Source organism: Falco peregrinus, chromosome 7 (genome assembly GCF_023634155.1).
Source record: "Falco peregrinus isolate bFalPer1 chromosome 7, bFalPer1.pri, whole genome shotgun sequence".
Lineage (NCBI taxonomy): Eukaryota > Metazoa > Chordata > Aves > Falconiformes > Falconidae > Falco > Falco peregrinus.
This window is the reverse complement of record NC_073727.1, coordinates 78,798,030-78,819,482: the sequence shown is the minus strand read 5'-3', so window position 1 is coordinate 78,819,482 and position 21,453 is coordinate 78,798,030. Positions and strand designations below refer to the sequence as shown.

At 38.8% G+C, this 21,453-nt stretch overlaps 1 protein-coding gene across 2 annotated transcripts in view; it reads left to right on the top strand.

Annotated features, from left to right (window-relative positions):
• COL9A1 (collagen type IX alpha 1 chain) overlaps positions 1 to 21,453 on the top strand; it is an 83,670-nt gene that overhangs the window by 37,175 nt on the left and 25,042 nt on the right. For both annotated transcript variants that reach the window (XM_027787852.2, XM_055810414.1), the window contains 10 exons: positions 838 to 891; positions 1,615 to 1,668; positions 1,852 to 1,905; positions 2,010 to 2,063; positions 2,284 to 2,337; positions 3,477 to 3,521; positions 4,311 to 4,364; positions 4,470 to 4,523; positions 11,618 to 11,671; positions 12,424 to 12,495. In XM_027787852.2, the coding sequence (XP_027643653.1) occupies positions 838 to 891; positions 1,615 to 1,668; positions 1,852 to 1,905; positions 2,010 to 2,063; positions 2,284 to 2,337; positions 3,477 to 3,521; positions 4,311 to 4,364; positions 4,470 to 4,523; positions 11,618 to 11,671; positions 12,424 to 12,495 (549 nt within the window). The remainder of the gene's footprint in view (positions 1 to 837; positions 892 to 1,614; positions 1,669 to 1,851; positions 1,906 to 2,009; positions 2,064 to 2,283; positions 2,338 to 3,476; positions 3,522 to 4,310; positions 4,365 to 4,469; positions 4,524 to 11,617; positions 11,672 to 12,423; positions 12,496 to 21,453) is intronic.

Below are 21,453 nucleotides of genomic sequence, written 5' to 3'. Positions count from 1 at the left end.
TTCATCAAAGTATTTCTAACTGTTGTATCAAAATTGACGTATTTCTATTCTTATGATCTAGCTAATTCTCTATGTTAAAAATTTCTGGAAGGATTAAAATGTAGCGATCATGCCATTGTCTCCTTCTCCAGAAGTGAAACCACGGAAACCTTATTCTTTGATCATCTATGCTCAGAAAGAACATTAAATTTACCCTGTTTATGAGTCTTCTTGTGAGTGTTTCTTGTTAACCTCTTGGACACATTTGCTAGCCTGTTACTATCTTACTTTGCTTTTCTGGCCTTTGTTTGTTCTAATTCTTCATGGTTATTTGCCTGGACTTTTGTGCTGTTTGTCTGTTTGAAATATTTACTACATCGGCTTGACAAAGAAGTTTCTTATTCTCTGCAAATCTTTTTCAAAACACGTTTTGTTCTCTCCATTTAAAATTACTTACAGGTTAGCAATTGCATTCTTTCCTTGAAACACATGTGATAAAAATAGCTGCACTGCACTTCATTTCTCGTCACATTTTAATGCTATTCTGTTATGTGGTGAAGGTTATATATATAATATTATTAAGGAAGACACACGTTTTCTGAGGTAGTGTGAAAGAGTCTACCTCCTCGCTGTCTGGTATTTTTTTAGAGAATGAACTGAATGTGTTTTTTTTAATGACATTTTCACATAGTTAAAAATATTTGCTTTCATAACTCCACATAAAACCACGATAAATAAATAAATAAAGTTTGCCAAAATCCCCCCCTCCCCTTTTTTTTCATTAGAGCAATTTAAATCACATTGGTAGTGTTTCAGCACTTCATTTTAATGTCTTGTGTTATCTACTTTTTTTTGTAGGGAGCTCGTGGGCTTGATGGTGAGCCTGGACCCCAAGGTCTTCCTGGTGCACCTGTAAGTTGAGTGCATGTTAGCCAAACACTTTCCACAGTCTACCCCGCTAGACGCTAAGTTCTGAAACTTTGTGGCTGTGAATCAGAAAAGCCTCTGATTAACCCAATTCTATTGATTCCCTACAGGTGAATAAATGATATGACATGATGTCAAGTCCAGAATCTCTTACTGTCCCCAAGGAATTATGGGGTAGATGAACACATTGTACCCTCTTAGTATGTTATTTTTACCTCTTTATTCTGAGTGCTACTGTGCATTAGGGTAGCTTGGAATTTTTCAGGTTTTGAACTGGAAAACATTTATTATAACAAAACCTGTAGAGGGAAATTTTTGTGCCTTTTTGTTCGTTTGGTGTAATTTTGTTTGTGGATTCTTATTTTTATTTTTAATTCTTCCCTGCTTCCTGCCCCCAGCTGGAATTTGTGCTTGGAATAGCCAGTATCTGTATGGGTTGATGAAGCGAGGGCAGCGTCCTTTTTACTTAGACACTTGTGGATTCCTAGGGGATAGCTTGAGCTGTGTTTTTTAAAATGTAGCTGACAGTTACGTTTAAAAAACCTTGCAATTTTAAATATAGTATGATTTTGAGTTGTCTGCTCTAACCATGTGTGAACTGTACTGCTGTTGATTTACTAGAGGTTTTAGCTAATAAGTACAAGTAAGTTTATTCTGGTTTTATTATTAAAATAGTCTTTTTTTTTTTTTTTTTTTCCTTTCCTATAGGGAGATCAAGGACAGAGAGGTTTACTAGGAGAGGCAGGTCCGAAGGGAGAAAGGGTAAGCACAGGCGAATTTTGTCTCATGTTGACTTGCAAATGTTGGTTACTTATAGCATCTGAACATACAACATAATTGGTACTCTCAAAGTAATGCATATCTGAATGAGTATGTGTTGGCATTCTTTGCATCTGACATTTCAATGTGTTTATTTTCAATTTTAAAAATTATAATTATTCTTAGGGTCCTCAAGGTACAAGAGGAATAAATGGTCTCCCTGGGCCAAAAGGAGAGCCTGTATGTATATTTCATTTCTTCATGTCATGCTAATTTGTATATCATAGTGCTTTGGCAAAATCTCTCCGACCATACATTAAATATTTCCCCCCCTCCCTTTCAAGGGCTTACCAGGAGTCGATGGCCGGGAAGGGATCCCTGGAATGCCTGGAGCAAAAGTAAGGCACAGTTGGCATATATCTGAGTTTGATAGTGCCCTAGAATTGTTCACTCATTTTTGGCTTTTTATTGTGCTGCTGTGTGGCTTTATGCACATTATTAGGGTAATTGAATGAACTTCCCCATCCTACAGATCCAAAAGTGCTCCAGCTGTGTTCCAGAAATAAAATTTTCCCTTTTGTTTGATTTGCATAAATTACAACTTAAATTATTTTTCAGGGTGAACCAGGAAAACCTGGAGCTCCAGGTGATGCAGGGCTTCAGGGACTGCCAGTAAGTATCTGGTGTTTTACCTCTGAAAGTTAGGCTCAGTCCAAACCACAGAAAGGCCCTATGTAGGTTAGTTTGCTGCTGGTGTTGGAGTAATTGAAGTGAAAACCTAAGCAAAAGGCTCAGAAAGAGTTTGTGTAATGCAAGGGGAAATTCTATTATGTGTATCCAAAACTTCTGCACAAAAGGCTAAATCTCCTCACGGTACCGTAGCGAGGAGCTTGGTCTTACAAACTGTTTGTGGCCACTATGCAATTCTTTTAGGTTTTCTCGTGTTTGAAACCCTGTGGATATTATGGTGTGACCCCACAATTAGTGCTGGTTTTATTGTTACTGACTAGGGCCAGACTGATTCCCAGGGTGAGGAGGAAGGGGTGACCTGCCAGTTTAACATACCTTAGGTGAAAAATCATCTCCTTTTGTTATTCTGCAGGCTCAGAACATCTGAAGTGCATCACGTTCATGGTTCTTTCTGGGGGGTGGGGTGGGGTGCGGGGGTGGGAACAGGGATGGACAAGTTTTCTAGTGCATGACCTGTGGTGAAGTAGGGAATCAGTAGTGCTTTATAGACTCTTTTAGAAGGTAATCCTCATAAATTAGGTGAATAAGTTTGAAAACTGTGTCCATTGTCAAAAGCTAAATAGAAAGTTCTTTGAAACTATGCTATAGGAGTAATTGCTGTAAGGATATATTGAAGGAGATGTATTAAAATAGAACTTGGAAGTAAATTTGTAATATGAAGTGAGCCTTTAAGTTTGGAATAAAATTTGGTAAAATTATAACTTGCTATGAGCTGTTGCACAGAAGTAAGGAGAGGCATGAAATGTGTACAAATAGTATCTGTTAAACTCTCTACCTCCAGTCTCAGAATACTGGGACTGAGAATCTGTTTCTAGATTAAGCCAGAAAAAGCCACAGCTCCTCACTATTCCTGTTCCTTTTGCCAGTTTATGAAGCCTACTTCATAGCTTATCTGTTACTTTGTAAATAGAAGGAATTCAGGCTTGGTCCACTGTTGGACAGAAGTGCTTCAATATCAAGTAAAAAGGACTAGAAATACTTTAACATGAGAAAGATGTTTTTGAACACCATTTCCAATCCCCTTAACGAGAAATAAACACTGTAAATGTTATTTCTTTCAGGGTTTACCAGGCTCTCCAGGTGTGAAAGGCATTCCTGGCCCAAAGGTAAATCATCTTGAGAATTGACTTTCTGACAATACTGTATCTGTGTTTATCAGGTTTGAAAATATGCAGTGAAATTATATTAACTTTCTGTTGTGGTAAGATACAAGCCTTTGGTTGAAAGAGTTAAATATATTCTTTTATCAACTCTAGTCCTGTGCTTTTTCATGATTCTTTTGCCACATGTTTTCATGATTCCAGGCATTAGATAATACCTAAAAAAGGCCATTTCCTTTTAAACTTGTGGAAGTCATTGCTAGAGAAGGCATGAGACATGAGTACCTCACTACAGTTTGAAATGAGGGATCTTGTAATAAGAATAATATTTAAAGCTGCCCTAAGCTGATTGAATCAAAGAGATTGTAATCTCTATTTACATACCTCTGAATTGCAGCATCAATTCCAATTAAGTTAGAAAGTTGTATGATTGAGGCTATGGAGTGTTTCAGATGCAAATGTTTGAGTTTAGTTTTAAAGAAAACTAGATTGAGACATGAATTTCTTCTGAAATTACATGGAATGGTATTACCTTCTGTGATTTGAGAGCAGAAATCAAGTCTGCCTGGATTTGTCAGTACGTAAAAAACCAAAAGAACTGAAATTTGACTTTTGAAAAATTAGAAAGAATTAGATGAAAGTTAAATGAAAACCAAGATAAAGGTGGAAGTTAAAAAATGAATAGAGGCTGAGTTGTTGGGGTTTTTTTAGACCTTACAATTTCCTTACTTTTTATTTTAAAATGAAACAGTAAACCATTGGCATAGCTAATATTTTTCATTTTTTGTCCAACAGGGAAATAGAGGTCCTCCTGGGGTGCCAGGTTTGATGGGAAATTCTGGTAAACAGGTAAGGTCGTTAATCTTACGCAAAAGATCTAGAAAAATGAAAAATTTTGCATTGTGCAAAAAATCACTTTTCAGATTTATTGTGTTCTTCCTATCCCCGAAACAGGGTGAACGGGGCCCAGAGGGAGAAGTGGGTCCAACAGGACCTCGTGGACCACCAGTAAGTACTGAATAAATTTATAACTTAGTGTATGTAATATTGCAGTGTTTCAAGTTACGGTTGCTGTAGCTAACTATGAATTAACCGTTCAGCACAAATGCTAAATTTTAAGGTAAATACTAGGTGTTCTTTAACGCCCTTTTGTGCCAGGTGGATGTGCACCATTGCATAGACAAATCCAGAAGCACATGTCCTATGAGTGTTTCTGGCTTTGGTAATAAATTAAATTTTAAACCTTTGTTTATGTTTGTCTGGTCTTTGTTTTTAAATATGCTGAGTCAAAACCCAGAGGGAATGAGGGTGGTTTGTGACAAAAAGCTGGAACCAAACTCCTGTTCTTCCACTGCAACAGTGAGCTCCCACCACTGGTGTTGAAAGGCTTGAATTTACTAGTTCTCAGTAAATCACTTGCTCTTTAACTGTTTCAGCCTCTTGAAGAAGCATGTGCTGTATATTACAAGCATTACAACATATTTGGACTAAGTATTCAGAACATGATTTTTTTTTTGGCTAAGACCTATTTATAATGCACGTAGTGTTAACAGTGAGGCAAGGTATGAAGGAAAGGTAGTTGTCTGTCCTACCTAGTACAGAAAATGACTAGAGACTATCTGGAGCCCCCTTGGTCAACTAGCATGGTGGCATTTGTCTTCATAGTGCTAAACTCCCTTAACACCCTCTCATGTCTAAGAGCAGGCTGGGTGCAATCAAGTTGCAAATGGGGAACAGTCTCTTGCCGGTGTTCCTAAACTGTTCTTGGGCATTATCTGGGAAAGTCCAGTTTGCCTGAAGCAAAAGCATGTTAACCATTTATCATGGATGATGGTGGGATGCTGCTCAGGCCTGTGCCTTGGCCCGTTCTGCTTGGCGTTACGAATGTAGCTATAGTGATGTGAAGTATAGCATTTATCTCTACTTGGAAACACCGATGATGTAGTTTCTTTCACTGGAGATTTTCCTTGACGCTAGAAAGATGCGGAACACTGGAGACGTTGCTGGGCCGGTAGCTCACTGCAGGAAATAAATGTGCTAAGGAAAGTGATCTGATGGCACTTGCTAAGGCTCAGTCTTGAAGACAAAGGACAACTGGCTGCTAGGGATTCTGCTGGGTACAGATTTCTGGTTCCCTAGAGCAGACCTGGCATGGACTGAAGTTACATAAGGCTGATCTAATTTCCCTTTGCTGTTAATCCTTCTATGAGGGCTGAGAAGGTCAGTGGTTTGAAGAAAATATTCATATACCAAAATTCAGTCTGATGACATTGAGAAGGCTCAAGGCTCTGTAACCAATTGCTTTTGCAAGCTTCTCTCTTGCCACTGATACACTAGGGATACTTTCTGGGAATTTTCTGAGCTTATGCTACCATACGATGACGTAACAGTCTTACTCATGCACTTGTAGGTTTATCCTCATACAGGGCTTGGAAAGTTACTGGTAAGGATATATTTGTAAGGGTATTTCATGGGTCAGAAATATCTTCTCTGAATTAACACTTAAACACACAGCAGTAGTCAGCCAAGTAATAGATTTTGTTTTCTTCTGTCGTTTGCTTTATCGTGTGTGAGATGCATTCGTTCATAAGAACAAGTTTATTTTAGGCTGAATCTTTGTATGAATGCTGTGTTCACAGCTGCCTATGAATGATACAAAAAGGGCGTTATATGAGCATACACTTACTAGGATGTAATACAGGTATCTTCAGCCTCCCATATACTCAACTTGTAAACCTTTATTTTTGTTGTGTTTAAAGTGTTGGGTGCACTAGAAAACGTTTTCAGCTTTTTTTTATTGAGCTGATATTTTGTACACTTGTAACAGGAAAAAGAATTATAATTGAATCAGACTAAAGTAATTGCCCACTCTGATAATGCACTGTAATCTGCTAAACTATGCTTTTAATCCTTTCAATGTGAACATGAATTTACAAAATCAGCAGTCCATAGAACACGAGTTGACATGCAAGGTTAATTATTAGTAACCCTGTAGTTGGTCAAAAATACTTAATGAAGATTAAATACAATGATTTTTCTGTTTATCACTCTAAAGACCAGCAAGACATCTGGATATCTTGCCTTTATTTTCTCTGTCTTTACAAAGTGCATTCATTCTGGAAAACATGTGAACATTAGAACAAAAGCATAGAAAGAAAAAAAAATTTGGTTGATACAAAATGAAGAAAGGAAGTAAATTATTGATAATAAAGTAAGTTTGCATGTAGAACATTAAACAGTAATCTACTTATCTCTATTTATTTTGAAGCCGTAAAGAGCCTTGAATAATAACTATGTTTAGCTTCCTTCTGGTCAAGACTACAGGCAGTGTATGACTGGAATGGTTTTCTGTTTTCTTCTTGGGAACACTGGAAAAAACATTACTTCCACACAAAAAATTGGAATGATCAGGACTTTTTGTTTAGGAACAACACACGGTTGGATTATTGAACCTCAGTGAGCTTTTGTCCAGGTTGAATTTGTATTTATTTTCAGGGTAGAATAAAGAGTGTTTTCTCTTTCTTCTGTAGCACTTACATGTAGTAGATATGGTTGAGTCTCAGATTTTAGGACTCTGCCCTTAGATTTCCAGGAAAGAAAAGTAACCTGCTAGTTAAATAATTCTACATGCCATGATTGCCAAATTTCTCTATTTCTAAACTAGAAATTTTGAAAACAAGTTGAGAAAGGCTTTTATAATTGTTCTAAAGATAATTTTTCTTCTGAATATTTTTGTATTTTTTTCCAGAATTTGGAATTTTCTTGCAACTGTAACATTTGATAGTTTCTAACAAGTTTTATAAGGACTTTCAAAGCCTGAGAGTTTTATGGTTACTATTCAGGTATTTTTCTTGTCCTTTTCCTTCCTGTTTCAAATTATCTTCTTCAGCACCCACCTCAGTTCTTTTTTTTCTCCTTTAGCTTTTGTTCCATTTCACTCTTGTTATAGAAGACTCAGGTAGAAGTCAATAGGGGCTGGCCTTCTTCCTTGGAGCTGGAAAAAACCTTGATATTTTGCAGGATATGGAGAACTTCAGTCCCTTAATATATTGCTGTATGGCAGCAGCCCACATAAAGCTCCTTTTCACTTTCTCATTTCACTTACCCCTGTTCTTCACATCACTACTGTGGAAAGACAGTGTGGCTGGTAGCTCCAGAGTGCCAGAACTGTAGAGGAAAGGACCTCCAGTGAAGGTCTGTGAGGGAATGACAAGGCTGACTGCTAATATAGACAGCAGGCTGACATCTGTGCTAGGGAAAAAAAAAACAGGCCTACAATTGTGTTATATTAAAGAATTGACTGACTTTTCAGCTTTAGCTACTTGTGAAAGACATGGTTTTGAAAGAGAATTTTCACTTCAACTAGTGTGTAGTTTTTTGAGGAGTTACACAATGGAGTACTATTAAGCAATCATCAGTGACTTTGTGGGACAAATTAATACTTCTGTACTGTTTACCAAATAGCCTGTAGTATCCTTTGGTGTAAGCCATGTTACTTCAATGTTATTGTCACTATTTAATAACTGTTGGAATGTAGTTGGAACAGTATTGTTATGAAGCAGCGGATTCAAATTTGGGCCTTTTGTGAGTCTGTAAACATCTACAGTTTCACAGGGGAGATATTAAATGGTTGAAAATGAGATAAGATAACTTGCTGTAAATAAAAATAGACAAACTCATGTGTTGGGAGACTTAACCACACTGATGACAAATATCCCTAGGAGAAAATTACTTTCAAAATTACCATCTAGTCTAGTATTCCTTTTCCTTAGAAAACTTAAATTAGCACCTGAGCCAGGGGCAGGGGGAGTTTTACTTTTGTTTATTTAGTTTACTATTCATCTGTTCAGTAAAACAGAAGAACAACTGGACCAACATGGAAATTGTCTTTTGTTTCTAATTCAAACATATTCTCCATTCCACTCCAATTTTTTTGTTGGTTAACTTTATGTTTGCTTCATGTTATGCTAGCCAATCCAATTAATTAGCAAACTCATTTGTGATTTAAACCTTTCTAAGCCAGTCATCATGGCAGGTGGCCCAAAGGAAGCAATTCTCGAACACTGTAGTGTCATTCCTAATCAGTGGAATTTAGCCATGCTCCCTAAGCTGCTTAACTGTTTTCTTTCACATTTCCTGAGATTTTAGTAAGATTTAATTTTTCATATTGTGCCTGCAGAAAATACTGACCCCTGCCCCTGCTTTTTTTCATCCCTTTTTTTTCTTCAGCTATTTAACCTTTACATAGGTAACATTTGGAGAACATGTATCCCACCCTCTGGTTTTGCAGTGAAAAGAGAACATGGAACATTTAAATAACCATTTACCTTTAAGTTCAGTACTTGTCTAGCAAATTGAGCAAACCTGACTGTATATGCAGGCCAGCATATATATGTTGTTAAGAATTTAGGATGTAATACATGTTTTCCTAACATTAGCAACAGAGGTTATGTATCTAGCTGCCTAAGATTTGATGCTGTAGTCCCCTCTAAGAGACTTCTGGGGGGTCCTGGTTGGTTGGGCTGAGTTGCTTTCTGGAGGTGCCTTTGTGTCTCTGCTCATTATAGAAAGCGAGCCTGGAAAGTACTGTGGATTTAGTACTAAAACGTTAGGCAGCCTCATGATGAGTAGTGTTTTCAGCATCTTAAATTACTTTCATATAAATAATTTTCTGAGTCTTTTAAGATATTTTTTGTCTTACTTAGCTTGAAATCTATCTTTGGTTACCCTAAAAATTATCACTAAACCCTAGCTTTTCTATCATGTTCTTTTTACACGACTCCAACTGAAATAGTGGGTCATTTTCCATAGTTGGTATTGATGGTGTGCTAGGATGAAATGTCCTTGCCTCGGTTTATATATTTAGGTATTAGTGGATATGTTTTGTATATATCACTCCAAAACGTGTTCTACAAATGGTGAGTCATAGTTTAAGATGCAGCTAAAGGGGTTAACATTGCACAGTCTATAGCAGAGTCAAAAGAACAAAATGGATTTCCATCCTGCCAGGTATGCTTTTTATCCAGTAAACCTAAGCCTCTAGGTGGATATGACTAAACTTTCTGACCTTGCACAATTCTACAGCATGGTTTGTACAGGCTAAACCTTTCTTCTCTCTCATTCACAGAATATACATCTCAGCCAAACCTGATCAGTATCTCCAAGTCTCTCCAGTTCTTGTACTAGTCACACCTGTCTTTCCAAACTGCATGCCAGATTCCTTTCTGCTGCCTCGCTCTTTACCCCTCCACCTCTGACAACAGCTTCCTTTGACTTTTGGCCATGCCAGACCTCTGGATGTCAGCAGATATCCCAGTGTTGGCTTCTCCTAAGCAGTGTAGGCAGTAACCTGGGTCAAAAATGGACTTGTTATGGAGTTAGTATACTAAAGCTGTCCTAGACTTCAGTTAACACTAGATGCAGCCAGTATGAAAGGCCTCTGTCCTTTATAATTGGCCACAGTAAGCTTAAGAGGTTTATGATGTGATTTTCACTCTATGGAAGGTGACATTGTTTTACAGCTGTGCAGCGATCAGACATGAATGTTATGACATATATAAGAAGATAAGTTTCTAATACTCATCATAATTTTAATCCTCCTCTTTCCTGCAAAAGAAATATAGTAGCATTCCAGGTCAGACATCTAGTAGAGAATTACGTGATTAACAATTTTTCAAAAAGTTTAATGTATCTTCTGAGTTGTAAGATGAAGGTGATTTGGGGAGCTTTTTTCTATTTAACATTAAATTCTAGAAATTATACAAAGTGCTTTTAATGGATAGTGATTTTAACACCATAGGATATTTTGAAGGAAATGAATGGAAAACTCTATTTATGTTTTGTTCTCTGATCTCTCCAGGATACCTAATTATTTCTTGAATTGTAGAGTTAGTTTTCCTAAGCTTGTGTGAGAAGTTGTCATTCATTTATGACCTGGTATAAAAGGCCATGTCTGCCATCTCCTTTTATTGTTCAGAATGTCACAATATTTCACAATATTTTTATTATTATGAAGAAAATATCTATATTTAAAACTATGCGTTGTATACAGCATTAGAATGCTTAGATCTGCTTTTATCCAAAATTTTCTAAGTTATATATAACAGGTTATCTACTTATATACCTAATAACTCAAATTCTTGACATATTACAATGTTAAATGCTATACCAGTCTTTTATAGCAAGTACCTCTTAGGTATTCACACAGTGGAAGTCAGAAAAGTGTTTCCAGTAAGACTGGTGGTAGGACAGTGATTTAACTGTGCAGGTATCTCTCTGTACAGGTGAGAGTAAATGTATGAAACTTCTTGAGCTGTTCTGAAAGGTTTAGTCATAAGAGACAAAACCCTTTTGAGAAAGATACCTCAGTTTGCAAATTGTTTAAAATCTTTGAAAATTTGACTTGATGTCAGGTTTACCCCAAGTATATATTCAAATGGCTGCATTAAGAGAGGGAGTTATACCACTAATGTGAATATGGTGGTCTGAATGGATAAACTTATTTGAAGTGAAGATACAAAGTAAAAATCCAGTGAAAAGCGTATTTATAAATATCACCATTATGAATGGGGATTTTTAAAGGTCACCCTTCCCTATAACAGTCTAGAGTTCTCTTTTTTTTTTTAACCTAAGTGAGTTTATTAAGTATGACTTCTGCACACGCTTTTCACATTTGTCCATTGTTCATGTGGGATCATGGGCTTTTAAGTATGTGGTCATGTTGGAGTTGATGAAACTAAGTACAAGACTACCGCTAAGCAAGCCTGTCAGAATTGCCTTAGTGAAGTAAATGTGTTTGTGACAGGTGACTCACGTGCAGTCCCATGAAGGGGGCTTGATTGTGCATAATCACTCATCAGAATGAATTAATTGAATCATTTAATGCCAACTAAATATTTTATGCCATTGTTAACTAAAAATGTTTACACTTCTCAGGAAGTTTTATTGGTTTTAATGCATGTGATATTTTTGCACTAATAAACAGAAGTCTTGATTAAACCAGCTGCTAGAGTGTAATTCACTAAACATTAAGAAAATAACCCTTTTTCTCTATTCAAAGGAAGTATTTCAGGAAGTAATGATGTCTTTGTGTTTCCTATAAGGGTAGCAGAGGGGAGCCAGGTCCTGCAGGTCCTCCAGGTTTACCAGGGAAATGGGTAAGCAGTTTATTTCCATATTCAATGCTTGCGTTTACTTTCAAGGAGCTATGGTATCATCTGGAACTACACTTACTCATTTGTCCATGCAGGGAACTGAAAATAATGGTGAACCGAGTGATTGCTGAGTTTCTTTTTTAGTCCTCTGTGACTGTGCTAATGTTAGAAAATGTTGGTTTAAAGTACGTGGAAGTGTGTGAGACCTTTTTTTCTGTTTCAAAACCCATAAATCCTGTGATGTGCAAAGCTGGGCTCCAGACTCCTGTGTGGGCTGTGTGTACTTGGGGAACAGGAGCAGTGAAAGACTGGCTTTCTGCTAACAGCTATGTGAAACTAATGAATGGAGCAGATTATGAATGCCACCTTTTACCAGTGCTCCAGCAGTATTTACACAGTAACAGTCGGAAGCATAGCTGGGGAGGTTTTGGCTGAAAGAGCCTGCTGTTACAGTGGAATGTACAAATCGTAGAGAGCAAGATCTCAAGAAGTATTTTTAAGAGAACCAGACTGTTGAGGGACTGGAGGGTGTAAAGCCCTGTAGGCCATTTCTGTTGTGTTTGTCAATCATAATAAGACACTGTTTAAAGGGCTGTATCTTGGATCAGCTCTCTTTTCATGAGATAATCCTCTTTCAGCAAGTTAGGACTGTTCTGGGAATAAGATTCTGTGCCATCTGCTTGTCAGGGTATGACCCTTAGCCATTAATTCTAAAGCAAATTGGGTAACTTTACATCCTTGACTTATTTTCACAGGGTCCCCAGGGTGATATTGGACTTCCTGGACTGCCAGGTCCTCCAGGCCTACCTGGTAGTAAGGGTGACCGGGTAAGAAATGCACTTATACATGCAGACTGCAGTTTGATGTCAGAAGTAAATATGTCAGTTGTCAGAAGTAAATACAAAAATTTGAGCACTGTTTTCAGTTTCTACATGAATTAATGTCTGGTTTCTTGTTTTGTGTGTAGATCTGTTAGCCGCTTGAAAGCGGTGCTCTAGGTGCCCATTAACTACTTGTAGGTCATAAAATATTTATATACAGGATATACATATATATGTAAAATACAGGAAAAATCTTGACTCTGTTATTTAAGGGACTGAAAGAAGATCAATGGTGTAAATAACTTTTTTTTGGAGTCTGAATCATTTAAAGGCCTAAATCATATTGCAAATCATTGACGTGACTAGATCTAAAACTGTGAATCAGGGTCTCTGGTCACTTTGGAACTTCAGCCTGGAAGCTTTGGAACTTCAGCCCTAGTCTACAGTAGATATAATGCCTTTTGCATACATCTTAGGACCTGCTATGGAAATGCATAGGCTAATACAGTTATTGAGACACCTATGCATGTACACACAATTGCAGGATATAAATACCTCTTCTAGTATTTTGTTAGGAGGGAAGAACTGTGCACTGGGGATCTTGCATACCTGCAGAAAATATCTTGCTTTGCTGAATAAATGTCAGTGAAGACAAAGGAACATTTTTGATTTTATACATTATTTTCTCTTGCTTAGAAGAGGCTACAGAGGATGGAATTCACTTGCCAAACGTCAGATATCTTTGTTATAGAAATAGTCAGTTCTGCACTGTGCTTCATCCTTCTTACTTAAGCTGTCTGCTTCAGTATTAAATGAATTGCACTTGTGAAGTGCCTCTTACTTTCCATTGACAATCAAGGAAGTATAGGACTGTTAGTCAGACATGGATGCTGCTGCTGTAGATGCCTTTAGTTGAACAGAGGAGTTGAACAACCCCTGGTGTGCTCCTAGTATACATTTTAGGCTAGCTAGACAGGGCTTGCAGTTGTTTTTGGCAATTTTTAAAAGCTGCTCAGGTATCAAAAAACAAGTGTCTAAGTCTTCGTTGAGGTATTTTTTCACATGTTTGGGTTTTGGTTTTTTTAATGCATAGGTCAGGATCGTATGTTTCCAGTCAAATATAAGTACTGACATAAAGTGGTCTCTTTTTGTTAGATTGGTAATGATTCATACTTCAGAATTCTCCAGAAGGAGACTGAAGGTACCTGAGGAAGTAAATCTGGAAGGAAAATAACTAGTACTTGTTGCAGTGCTGACAGTCTCCCTCTGAAGGTGCCTGATTTTCCTCATTTACTGCATAAAGGGTCTAGACCTCTAGGGTAAGAGCAGAATGTAGATGCTGTAAATAGACCCAGTGAGTTTCAGGTTACAGCCAGGAGTTCTCTGCTTATGTAACTGGCAGATGACAGTATCTTATGCCTGGAGGTTTTTTTTAAATACTACGGTCAGTTTAATGCTCTGTGCAAATATATTGAAGTCCAAAGAGCTATGCTAGCAATTACCTCATCCTGTGATTGCTTTTTAGCTTTCCTGTTTGAAATGTCTGCCTGTACCCTTGATTCATTTTTTTTTTTCTCTTTAGTTGCATAGAGGCTGGCTTAACATGGCTGCAGCTTTGCCAGTAGCACTGATTTGCAGTATGTATTCCAAGTCACAAGCCTGGAGCTGCTTTATCCTTTCTCTTCCGTATTCAACTTGCAACTACGTCTTTCTTATGCAGAGCCAAACATTCTTGTCAGGGTTTAGAAACAGGTATCTCTGTAGCCTGTTAACCCTAGTCTTTGGATCAACTACTGCTGTCAATAAGTTCCAGACTGAATTAATCTTTCTTCCCTTCCTGATTTCAAAACTTCATTGTTTTGTATGCAGGGATCCTATAAAGTTCTGTTGTGAAGCCCATATATGCATGATAAGTGTTGATGCAAATAGCAACCAGAAGCCAAGTGGAATTTACAAAAAACCGTATTTGAGTAGCCATTCTTGATCCCACAGCTGCTAGATATTAGGTGCTCTCTGCTGGCACCTAGACACTTGTGGGCAATTTTGACTGCTTAGAGAACCACCACCAAAGATATTGGCAGAAGTGGTTTTACTGAAGTAAGATGTTGTAAAAGTGCGACTTAACAGTTTGATGGCACAGTTCAGTCTGTTGCTTATTGCAGAGGATATAATAATGATTCATACTTACTGACACAAAATCAAAGTTACCAATACAAAATTTTAGTGCACTATAATGCAAGCTTATGCGTGATATCGGTCACTTACTGAAGATCTGCAGTCAGCAAGGGGTCTCTCAGCCTTGAGGCAGAACCTTCAGATGTGTCCCATCTCAAGGGGAGGTCACTGCCATGCAGCCAACTGCCTGGCAGGGAGAGCTGAAAAAAAGGCTCACTCAGGCTGTCATATTTATGGAAAAAAGTGGCTGGCTAGCAGTCAAATTACATGTGATGGAAAAGGTAGGCATGTGACTCCTTGGACCCACAGCTTTCCTTGTTCCCTGACAAATGAGTCTCAGAAGAATCACCTGCTAGTCATGTGCTAACCCCGTGGTCAGTATTCCTGTTCCCAAGCCCATATGCATCAATGGTCACCGTGTCACCCTATTTCTGTGTGGATTTTCAGAGAACAGGTTGGAACTGGAGAAGTTCTTAGCCTGTTTATGGCCTAGGTCTTTACCTCCTTTGCAGCCTGAACCACACTGCAACTAGTTTGGTCAAGGAGTCAAATGCATCTGTCACACTCCACCCTGTGACTACAGTCAATCCAGTCTATCAGCTCATAGGGTGGTAGTGCAGTTACCTCTTGTCTCTATGTCATAAATACGTGGCATATTGCAGATCAGTGGTAAGGGTACAATTATGTGATGAGTTGCTTAGTTTATGTGTTACTATTAATGCAAATTATCTAACACTGCACATACAGAATCAGTTGATTGCATATATTTTACATATTGGATTAACACAATTTGTTTCATTATTTGCCAAACTTTGCTGTATAGAGTGCTTATAAGCAATAAACACAATAAAGTCAGAACTAACAAAACTACACCTATATATAACATCAAATTCAAAGCTCCAGTTGCTGTTGGTGAACGTCCAAGAAAAGTTTCCCACCAGTAATGTTCTCTGTCTTTCTTCACTCTTTCTAGGATGTAGTATATCTTCTCTGCATCATGATAGATAGTAATTTGGATTCTTTGGCAGTTGTTTTGAATTAGTTTTAGCAATTGTCACAAGTAATCATGTTGCAACAGTTTTCTTACCAATATGAGATTTACTCCACTGGGGTTAGGTAATAAATTTGGATAATGTGTAGCTAGATTGTAACAATTAGTGGGATGTGACAGGGGCTGAATATGAATGACATTTTGTTCAGTGTCAAGGCAAATGTCTTGAGCCTTAATGGTATTACTTTCACAAATGAATCCTTGTTGTTCCCATACAACACGTCACATCCATAGTTTGACACTTTTTCCCATTTTGTTGGGCACATACTTTATGTTCTAACAGGTAGAGGACAGTTCCATCGTGATTTCATCCCAGTGCAATGATTAGGTATATGACATATACCGAAGCATTGTGTATTGTTAAAACAAAAGCTGTGGCTTTACTATCAGTGGGGTTGTAAATGAGATTGACTAGATACCACCAAGACTAGAAATGCTTTTTGAATTGAGTTGCATTTTCCCAAATCACCTTTTGAGTCTCAGTGGGCGAGGTAACATCATTGCACCCCTAAGTGAGCTTGGATGCAGCTGAGAGCTAGAAAGACATGATTCTGGACAATGCTAAGTGCGTACAATTAGTTGGTGGTCCTTATCATTAACTCTTTTCCCTTTAGGCAATATATCAGGTAAGAGCCATTGACTAGTTCCCAGTGCCAGCAAAGAAGATAAAATGGATGTTCAAGTTTATGCAACTCACTTGTTGCTGAGCTTAATTTGTTTGCTGAAACTTCAGCGTCTATGCTGTTTAATACTCCTAATTCTTTTCCCTGGATGCCAGTCACATCTTTTTGTTTTGGGGAGACAGAGGTTTGCCCATGCAACTTAGGACTGCTGGTCAGTTAGGTTTAACCACCGAGATATTAACCTGCCTTGATAGTTCCACTCATTTGAGGGACCATTATGGATTAAATAGCCCATGTTGCTGGCCTGTATATTTAATAGCAGAGGGTCCAATTTCAGAAATCAGTGAATATGTAGTTTGGTCAGTTACGAGAGTAATAAAATAGCGAGTGGCTTAATAGGTAGTAGGGGTAGCTGTTGGTGTACTGTGAGGGCTGGGAGTAGGTGTTAGCATGACCTTTAAGGATAGTCCATTTCTGTTATCTTTCCCTGTATTTGTCCACAGGCATACTGCTTCAATAGTGGTGTCATTAAAGAGGAAACTATACAGTTGGGGTGGGGGAAACAGTTTGCTTTACCATTTGATGAAGTTTGATTTGTCCTTTTGCTGACCATGTGGGTGCTTCCCTTTGAATAATTTGTTACATTCAATAGAGATTTTGTCACCTGGTGTAGCAAAAATAAGGTGACTTTCATTTGCTTTTACCATGGTGTTATTACCCGTGATTGTCATTGTTAGGTTTTGTCTTGGTTTTCCCGATATTCCTTTATTCCCATCAACTTTAAACATCTATGGTAAAGAATACTGTAGTTACAGTATTGATTAACATAAACAAAAGAATTGGAGGTTTCCATCCTGTGCACCGGGCTTGTTGGTGTAGGTATGGAATTTCATCCATTTCTCTACATTAATCCTGTGAGAAGGGCAAGCAATCCTCCGATAGTTAACCTGATCTCCAGGGGAGGGGTGCTGGTATCATTCATGGTATTGTTCCTGAAAAGAAAACACAATACAAGTCTCAGCAAGATTTTTCTGGACCTCTTCTTGTTAGTGGATAGGACGCTTAGCTCCACTGCTGTCTTCTGCTTCCCAGACCAGAGGTCCACAGGGTTTTGTTAGCATCACTGGGACAGTGCCAATTTGTGGAAAGTCTACCATAATGGGTTGCCCCAGCTGAAGCACAATGGGATTACATCCAATGGAAGTGCTCCATAAGGTGCTGACAGAAAAAATGCATGGGCTCCCTGTTAGTCTGTATTGGTTATTCCATTGGTGAATCACTTCAGGCAATCAAGTATCCCAGTGGGGCTTGTGTGGTTTAAGACTCCTTTTTAATAGACCAGTTGCTCTTTCTGCTATCCTGTTTGATAGGATATAGTGGAAGGTATGGAATAGCCATGTAATGTCTTCCTGCTTTGTCCATTGCTGCACTACTTCGCTGGAAAAATGTGAGCCGTTGTCACTTTGGATGACATCAGGGGGTGGTAGACTTGAAAACCAAGAGGATAATCCCCAGATGGTGTTCTGACCATTAGCTTTCCAACACTTAGTTGCCATAATTAAGTCCAAGCCAACTTCTATTCCCATGAGGATGTACTGATATCCTGAGGAGGGTTTAAAGGGTCCAGTGTAATCAGTTTGCCTCGTTGACAGTTTATTTATTTATTTACTCCTTTATTGAGATGTAGGGGTGGTGCTTTAACAGGGTGATCCATTTGCAATTTCAGTTTACACTGGGGGCATTCTGTACTGATGATTTGATGTGTTTTCCTGTCTAGAGGCCAACCTCGGCTTTAAGCAGCAAAACAAAGTGCTTCTCAGCCTGAATGGCCTAATTTCTGATGCAACCATTCTCCCAGCTGGTACCATTCGGTTTCTGGCATGTCTCCTGTTTTCATTCCCCTAATTCATCTGCTTGTTGATTCCATTTTGTAGCTGCCTGGTCATTTTTTAATATGGGCTTTTACCCATCCTAGTTTAAATGGAGCTTGTCTAGCTGTGTCTAATAATTGCCAATCTTCAGTTCTCCAAACTGGAGATCTATTTACTTCCTGATTTAATGCTTCCCATTGACAAAGTCATTGTGTAGTGCCTGCCCACAAGGCATAGGAGTCGACATAAATGACTTTTGATCCATTTTGTGCTGCTAAAACAACTGCCCTTAATTTTCTTACTTGTGCACTACCTTCACTTTCTTCTATTAACTTGTTTGCTGGTGGTAATCTCTAATGCAGTGGCCTTAGACCACTGTCTACCATTTATTTTCTGTACTGGTAAACCAAATGCCTTCAGTCAATGTTGTCTCAGTGAGGGGAGATGCATTTAGAATTAGAGAAGGTTTGAATGGCTGGTTTAGTGCTTATAGGCTGGTGTTTACAGGCATTTGTAATGGGGGTAATTTTGTATGTCCTTAAGTCAATTGTATTTTGTCTGCTATTCCTATCAGGTAGCATACCATTTCCTGGTGGTGGGTTTCTGTGCAATTCCTTCTGGGGGAGCAGATCCTTTCAGAAGTGTTTGTAGCAAACTAAACGGCCCTCTAGTCTGGAAAAGTTGTCCCTGGTGTATTCTCTCTACTTGTTGAACTGCTCAGACTAAGGACAAAAGTCTCTTTGTCCCACTCAGAATCTCTTTGTTCTGTCTCTTTAAATGTGATTGAGCTAAACATTAAAAGCCTTTTTGGCCTGTTCAGCCAGTTTAGAGTAGATTGCAGTAAGTGTCATGTTCTGCAAAACCCCATTCTGCTATAATAGGGTCATGGGGGTGTACTGGCCCCAGTGACTAATATGTCTTTAATTCCTGTATTAAGCTGCCTCTTCGTGTTCTGGCTTCCATTTCCATGGTTTTCCTTTTTGTAAAAGTGAGTGCTGTGGGTGAGCAATGATAGGAAATCCAGGTACGTGTTTCCTCCAGTACCCTAAAGTATCCATAAGCTGTTGCACTTCTTTCCTAGATTGGGGTATCTGCAATTTTTCCGTTTTACTTAGGGTGTCCAGTGGAATTGCTGTACTATCTGCAATCTACCAGGTACCTACACATTTTACTTCTCTACTTGGTCCTTGACATTTTTCAGGTAAAATCTCAACTTTTGCTTTATATAGTGCTTGCTACCTTGCTGCTGCTGCTCCCCCACTCTTTGAGGGGAGGTGTCTCTGATCAGAGTATCATCTATATATTGGTACAGTTTTACATCCTGAAGGAGGTGAGACTGACTGTAGAAGTTCAGCAAATGCAGCATGAGCAATCATAAGTGAATATTTATACTCCTGTGGGAGTCTGTTAAAGGTATATTGTATACCTTCCCAAGTGAAATCAAATTTCTCCTTGTCCTTCTCCTGTAAAGGGACCATAAAGAACATACCTTTCATGTCTTGTACCCCTACCCATGGGCGTGTGGTTGCTTGTAGCATGGCTGTTAAACTTGCAATACTGGGCGCTGCAGCCGTTAGTGAAGCCGTGCTGGCATGATCTGTTGTCAGGTGCCGTCTCCCATCGGGCTTTCGGAGTGGCCAGACAGGTGAACTGTATGTGGAGTGGGTTCTGGAAATAACATGCCTTTTTTCCAAGTCTGCTATTATGTCAGAAAATCCATTTCATGCCACAGCAGAAATTGGATGCTGGTATATTTTTGAATTGGGGAGTGCAGGAGCTGTGTGGAATACACATACTGTACCCTCCCTATTTCTGCCAGGTTTGGGGTCAGTACTTGAACCAAAGGACCACACACTGCCATCTGGCAAGTGCCAGTTTTGTCTGGTCAAAACACTGAAACCCAGAATATTTTGACTGTGCTTTTAAACCACATAGGGATCGGACTGGAGCCATAAATTAAATTTTGCAATGCTCTGTTCACTGTGGTGACTTTAATTCTTTGCCAGCCCAGCTTCTTGGCATCCTATTGTGTTAGTATTGAAATTTGTGCTCCCATATCTAACGAGAATTTCACCAGTTGTTGTCAAGGACCAACTGGAATCAAAATACAAGTGCCTCCTTCATTTAGTGGCTTTAATATTGCATAATCTAATGTGGCAGATACTGAGGTATCACCAGCTTCTCTCCCTGTCTGTGCATAGTTTGCATGCGAGCAGCTTTTGTGACAGCAGTGGAAAGCTTGCTTAGGGAACAAATGGGAATTATAGAAGGTTCATCTCATTCCAAGACAATTACTCCCCCTGCCCAATGAGCTATCCTATAGGTGATAGAATGGGATTCCTTTGCTTGGTCGGGTCCTAGGTTTAAGAAGACTCCTGGACCTCAATAACCATTTGCTTTGTCTCCACTGAACATTATTTGGTTGCCACTGCTCAAGCAGACATGCCATGAATATTCAGTTTGTTTCACCTGGCTTTCTGCCGGTTTTCTCTTCTAAGTTTGCTAATTGCAATGGATCCCAGGGAGTGGTTTGTGTAGTATATCGTGGAGCACCACCCCGAGGTCTTTCAGAGTGTTCTGTTTTAGTGATGGGTCTAGCCTCACGTTCAGGGGGTTCTGAGGGGAATGGGGAGGGGCATAGTTTCCCTCATTGTAATTATCAGGATCATGCCACATACCACCATCCTAGTCCTCTGGGGACACTGTTAGTTTCCTCATTTGCATGGGAGGATGCAGAGCCTTCATGAGCACCATATCAACCTTTTCTTCCAAATTCTGCTTTTCTCCTTTTCTTCCTGTAACTTTCTGTAGCTGCTCAATTTGTAAGGACAGTAATATCTCAACTGCCTTCCTGCCTTCTATTTAATCTCTTAGATCTTATTTCTCTCTGTTATTATGTTTCCTATACTGGCAGGTGCCTAACATCTCACAAATAATTCCCTTTCTTTTACCATCTTTAGCATTTCCTCTCACTAATTTTAATTGTCCTTCAATGCCACCCCAGTCATGCCTATGTTTGCAAGTCCATTCCTGTGAGAGTTTGGGACTTGGACTTACTCCATGCCTCTGTAAGTAATCACTGATAATACTTGCCATCCTGCTGACTATGCCAAGTTGTTGCAGGGGAGATTTAGAGAGCTTAAAGAACCACCACCAAAGGTATCAGCAGAAGTGGTTTTATTGAAAAACGATGTTGTTAAAGTGAGGCTGAACAAAGTTTGATGGCAAGGTTTGCTCTATTGCT